The 6,576-nt window shown below is 39.3% G+C and overlaps 1 protein-coding gene across 1 annotated transcript in view; it reads right to left on the reverse strand.

The window, feature by feature from the left end:
• Positions 1-44: 44 nt before the first annotated feature.
• The window catches only part of Aplf (aprataxin and PNKP like factor), a 127,293-nt gene continuing 120,761 nt past the window's right edge, over positions 45-6,576 (reverse strand). The window contains 1 exon segment of the mRNA XM_029553528.1: positions 45-875. Coding sequence (XP_029409388.1) covers positions 673-875 — 203 coding nt within the window. The 3' untranslated portion in view covers positions 45-672.

The raw sequence follows: 6,576 nt of genomic DNA on the forward strand, positions 1-6,576 counted from the left end.
AATCCTCTACAGTAGCAAACAGCTTTCTTCTTTCATCTGAGCTGAAAAGAACATCATTTGAGAAAACCATGGTTAGAATTGTTTCTGTACCCCCAATGTAAAGACAGCACAGTACAAGCTGAAATAATCACATAGGGCTATACTTGGACAAAACTGCATTCTCTTCTATAGGTCAACAGGATATATTTGGTAATAATTTCCCCAGGTTTCCAAGAACAGAAGTAGTAAACGAAATCACAAAGCTCACATCTAGAGCATTAGAAAAGTGCCAGTAGTTGTGATGGCTGTTACTTTCAGAAGCCTGGTTTGGTGATGAACTCTTTCAGCAGCAATGAGGAGGCATGCTCCCACCCTTCATGAATCCACCCAGCTAAACCTGAAGTTATAAAGACAGAATCTGTGGAGAGAAGATCAGTTTTGTACACCTCATCATTATCAGTATGCAAAGTATATGGAAAGCATCACCCACTGCTAGACTGCTTTGGCTGCTTCCTAGTTCCAGATGCTTTGAACTGGCATCCACAGAGGCAACAACACCTATTTCACTGAAGACTGGCATTTCAGTGTTTCAAGTTCAAAGAACTATTGGAAGGAAGCAACACTCACTCAGATGACTGCTTAGTTTCTGAATGTTTCTCAAATGTGAACTCTACATATTATTGCAGACAGCAGTTACTTTTTTCTTTCCATACACTTCTTTGCTTCTTTCAGAAGCTCTTCCACATCTTCCTCCTCATCTTCCTTTCCTGGTTGCCAATCAGAACCTTCATCTGTCAGCTCATATTCTTCTTTCTCATCATCTAAGAAGCTGTCATTCAGGTTGTTCTCTCTGGATTGCCCAACATCATCACTATCTTCCTCTGTAGCAACTCTGACTGAAAAACAGAATATTAGCAAACAACACATTAATCACTCCTCAACCTGGGATTAGAGATGTCTTGTATAATGTCTCCCTGCATCAATAATTAATCTTATTAATACAGTTTACAACTACACATTTTCAGAAAGGGCACTAAATGGGGGCTGGAGAGATGGCTCAGTGGTTATGGCTGCTCCTGCAGAAGACCCAGGTTCGAATCCCAACACCCACATGGCAGCTAGTAACCATTCAGAACTCTAGTTCCAGGGGATCTGATGCCCTCTTCTGATCTCCGTGGGCATTGCATAACACATATGCACTTAGATACATACAGGCAATACACTCACTCATACACATAAAAATAATAAATAAAATAAATTTTTAAAAGGGCACTAAAGTGATCATTTGTTTTTTATTATTCTAACTTAATCCACCATGAGGTTCCTGAAACTAATCTGGCTCATGAGAATCAAAACAATGGTCTTTTAATAACATCACAATCACCCTGTGTCACCTCCTTTCCTAGTGGTAGAAAGTACTTCTCCCTACCTATTCTCTGTCCCTTACTAATATGATTATCCATCCCACCCTCACTGACTGGGTCAATGATAAAAATGAATGTAGAAGTGCCGTTTCCAGTGCATGCTTAGAAACAGCATTAGGAACCTACTGGGAAGATTCTTCTCTGAAATCTCAGTGGCAGAGGTCAATCCCTGATGAACATCAGATGCACAGATTAAAAATCATGAAGTCTGGAGAAACTCAGGAAAGTTCTAATGAATTTGAATTCCCTTCAAATTGCGCCAGCTGCCCTTAGTCTGAGATCTTGGACCCAGATTGCCGTAAGGGAAGGTCTCCTGTCAGAGTCCTCAACTTAGAGGGACTATAGCTTTGATTTGCCTATTTCTAAACCTGGAAGATTTATAAAAGTGGATCTAATTCTCCAGGATTAGATCATGCTTCCTGGGGAAAATGGCGTAGAGCTTGTCTACTTTTCTAGATCCTTGATTTCTCTTTACTTTTGCGTGTTAATTCTTTACTAGTTTATAATCTCTTTGATGCTTTTAAAATTTTTATTGTTATTTTTAATGTTTTAGCCAGTTTATAAGAAGCATTGGGCTGGAGAGATGGCTCAGTCAGTGATTAAGAGTACTGGCTGCTCTTGCAAAGGACCTGGGTTTGATTCCCAGCACCCACATGGTGGCTAACTACTGTTCATAACTCCAGTTCCAGGGGATCCAATGCCCTCTCTGACCTCCTCGTGCACTGCCTGACACTAGTGCACTTATATATGTGCAGGCAATATACTCATATACATAAATAAAAATTATATATATATATATTGTCTTTTTGAGACAGGGTCTCCTTGTAGCCCCAGCTGTCCTGGTATTCATTATGTAGACCAGGCTGGCCTCAAACTCACAAAGATCCTCCTGCCTCTGCCTCCCAAGTGCTGGGATTAAAGGCGTGCACCACCATGCCTGGCAAAAATAATATTTTTTAAAAGAAGTGTTAATGTCTGCACTTTTGTGTATGTTTTGTTAACAGCTTCTTAAATGCTCACATTATACTCTTATAACTTAAATGAAAGCTAAAGAAAGGAATATATATATATATATATTTACATTTCTGTAGCCCAATATGTTTACATTTTTCTTCATACCGCAACTCATTGGAGGAAGGATCTGTGAAAACTTATATTAATAATAATGTAATAATAGAATGCAAATAAAAGTAAAATCAGAATATGCAAATGTTAATCTCAATTTTAACTTATTATATTAAGCACAAATATCTCTTTAAATTTCTTGGTAGCCAAAGTGAAAAAGATTACATAGTAGTTTGCATAATTCCCATTAACACAATAGAGGAAGTACATAGCCAGTGCCCCTCACCCCTGCTGGGAGCTGTTGTGTTACTCTTCTCTGTGTATAGATCCTGCTGAACATGGTGGGGGAATGTTCTGTGTTCAGCTAACCTCAATTCACATCCATATTTTTGTAACAAAATGCACTTAAGATACAAGCTGAGATGCCAAAGTAGCTGGAAGTTGAGGCAGGGAGTAAGGAAGATGCCCTGGTCCATTTTCTTCTTGGAAATACCTCATGTGCTTTTTTGTAAGATAAACACAAGCAATGATTTGATGTGTGCTAATGCTATCTCAATAACTTTCTCCTTTCAGATACAGAAATTATCTTAAGGATTTACAAGAAAAATAGACATCAGGGCAAAGCACCATTGGCTATTCTGTGTCTTTGAGATCTCTTACTTCATTATTTCTCAATGTTAGCATGACTGTGTTTCAGTCTGGGACCTTGCCTCTGAGTTGCTCCTTAGATGATTCTATTCAATATCATTTCCTAAGTCCCCCTGTCTGTATCTAAGCCCTGACCTGACTCCCCTGAATTCTAGACCTAGTCATCTGGCTGCCCATATATGACATCCACTCTGGTGACTGAGACCTTTCCAGAACACAGCCCTTGAGTAACCTCATTCAACTCCAACATTCTCTCAGCAGCCCTGGGTACATGACTCTTTTAATCTCCAGTGTTTTAGTTGGAGTAATTTTTTTTGACTGACAATTTTTACTGAGTTTTTGTGTATTTCATACAATACACCTTGATCAAATTGAGACTCCCTCCCCCTCCCTGCCCCTCATCCCACCAAATTTCAGGTATTCTGTCATATATGTTAAGTCCTATCTAGTCAAACTTTTGTATCCAGATGTCCCTTGGTGCATGTTCATCCACTGGGGTCTAGTCAATCTATCAAGAGTCCCTAATTAGAGCCATTTTTGATCTGTATCCCCACCTCCCCTTCCAAAAAACCCAAACTGACTTCAGTGTCTGGAAAGATCCTGTTAGCTCTACCTCTCCCCACATCTACTTTAACACCCTAATTCAAATATCATCTCCTTCCTGGATGCAAGATTCTCTTAAAGGGCCTCCAGCCTGTTATTTTAGCCTCTTCTCCACAAAGAAGGCTGACAAGCTCCCAGTAGCTCTCTATCTCAGTCTGAATAAACCGGGGGTCATTTCTGTGCACCGTGTCATGCAATGCCTGTGGAGGTCAGAAGAGGGCATCGGATCCCTTGGAACTGGAGTTAAGGACAGTAGTTAGCCACCATGTGAGTGCTGGGATTCGAACCTGAGTCCTCTGCAAGAACCACCAGTGCTCTCAACTACTGAGCCATCTCTCCAGCCCCGAAAATAACTTATAAAAGTAATAAACTACAAATTTGACTCCACCTGTTATTTACCATACCGCGTTAGGATACAGCAATGGCTGACGTCTATATTTCTGCAGAGGAAGTTGTAATTAATCTAAGTGTGGGGATTCTGGAGCTGGGGCACAGCTTGGTGGCAGGGCTCATGCCTAGCACCAGGCCCTGGGCTAGCTTCCCAGCACTGTGAAGGAAGGCAGAGAAGACTTTTTCAAAGTGCTACTACATATGAATCACAACAGAATAATAGCTTGGTTCTTTGGGTTTTACTTTCCTTTTCTTTTCCACAAATATTATGGATATTTATTTATTTCATCTCAAAGATGAAAACTCACTACATAACTGTAAGAATATTCTTAATACTGTTTGATTTTGCAAAAACTAGTTTGTTTTTTTTTTTGCTTGTTTGTTTTTTCATGTACCAAGCAAGTAGTAGACGTTCATATTTGGGAAAATAATTTGTAAGCTTCTGTGGTACTTAATTATGCCACTGCAGGAGGCTTTCTGAAAACCTAAACTATATTCTCCCAGCTCCTCCCAAACTAAGTGCAGTTTATAGATTCACAAGTAAGCCTCATTAATCTTCCTTTCTAGATCTTTTGGGTTCTGTTCTTGGGAGGAAAGAAGGGGCACATACGAACATGTGCACAGCACTACCAAGTTCCGAAGCATTCAAGCAGTTCTCAGTAGTCATCCTGAGTTTTGCTCATGATAGCATCAGTTGCCTGGGATAATGCGCACCACATAGTAAGAGGCTTGAAAGAACAACTCTGAAAATCAGACAACAAAATGTTGGTGATAACTGCTTTCAAATGCCATCTACAGGTAAGACAGCTGACAAAGCATGGAGCAAAATGTCCCTGGCAGGTCTCTTGTATTCAGTATCTTGTGCCAAAGCTTCACCATTTTGAAAATGTGTGGAAAGGTAGTAAAACCTAGACAGACAGGGACCTTGACAGACAGCAGCAGTGCAACTTACAAAAAGCCATGTTCTTCCTTAACTCTAACAGAAACAGAAAAAAACTAGACTCAAGAATTTTAGGAATACTATGAATCAAAATTAAACATTAAGAGTTTAGTATAGTTTTAATGTCAATATTATATTATACTATCTTGTTATGTAGTTACTTTAACCCTTTCAAATGCAACATGCCTAATAAAAAAAAGAAGAAGAAGAAAAAAAAAAGAAGCCCTGCCGAGTTCTTCCTCCTAATTTCTGCTGTGTGTTATGTCATTTGCAGTCTTCTGACTACACTACAGTCCAGGCCACTGCTGTGTCCTTACCTCCTCCTGGCCCCCATACCATAGCCCATTAGTTGGTAAGTCCTATCAATTCTTTCCTAATTTCTTGGTATGGGCAATTTCTCATATCTTTGTGACCTTGCTTACACAGAAGGCAAATAACACACAAATAAATGAGTACAAGGAAATGACTTTACACTTATATGAGATCCCGGGTAACGGTAAACATTAAGAATTTCAGAGATGAAAAAGCAAGTATGTCCCCACAGAAACCCCTCAGTTACCTCAGTAAGCAAGCTCAATAAATTCACTGGTTCCCCAGTAAAACTTTAATCAAACATTGGTTTGACACTAGAACCTTGAAAGGGAATAAACATTTCTTAGCATCCCCAGGAAAAGAAGTCTCACAAAAGGGGGAAAATTTGTTAATGCTATTGTGTCTCATAATTATTAAAAAAAAAAAAAAGAAAATGAGAATGTAAAAGATGTTAAAAGGGGGTATGGGAATGGAGATATTTTCTAAAGTAGAAAAAAATGAGAAAGCCTAAGATAGTGCTGAGGTCTGTTTAGGTTTGTTATGATATATAAAGGATGAGACAAAAATAATATATACATAATCTTAAAATGTCTATGGTCATAGTTTAGTCAACTAGTTTAAGAAACAAAATATATATCAAAGTTTATCTGAGAATATTTGGTTTTTCTACCCAAGCCTTACCTACATAGCACATGATGATTAAAAGTACCAGACTGGTGGAACTAACCTTATTGGATGTTTAACAGCCATAGTTTGAGGCCTCTACTAATATGGTCAGAGAGACTTAAAGGACAGTTTTTGCCCCTTGCCCTCCAAGTTCGACTAAGTTCCAGGGACTATGGAACATCTCTCAAGCTGTCCTGTAACTGTGGTGAGTCACCTGTCATCTTGTTCAGGGAGGACATGCAGACCCCATGAGATGGATTTGAACCAGTGTCCAGTCTACAAAAAGGAGGGTCAACTCAGAGGAAACATCTCATTCATGCTTCCAAGTGAAGCCAGACATGGTTGAGCAGGACCTTTGGCTTATCATCACATAGATGGAACTGGTAAAAGAAAGGAGCCAGGAGCTCCTCCCAAGCCCATGTGACCCCTGAGGAACAGATCCTCAAATGACCTTAAATGTAAAAATAAATTGATTTATTTGGGCCAAATGTATGGACTTACACCCAAAAGGAAAGTATAACCAAAGAGTAAAGTCATCAGTATATTTCT

This window comes from Nannospalax galili, unplaced genomic scaffold (assembly GCF_000622305.1).
Source record: "Nannospalax galili isolate Female #2095 unplaced genomic scaffold, S.galili_v1.0 scaffold204, whole genome shotgun sequence".
Taxonomy (NCBI): domain Eukaryota; kingdom Metazoa; phylum Chordata; class Mammalia; order Rodentia; family Spalacidae; genus Nannospalax; species Nannospalax galili.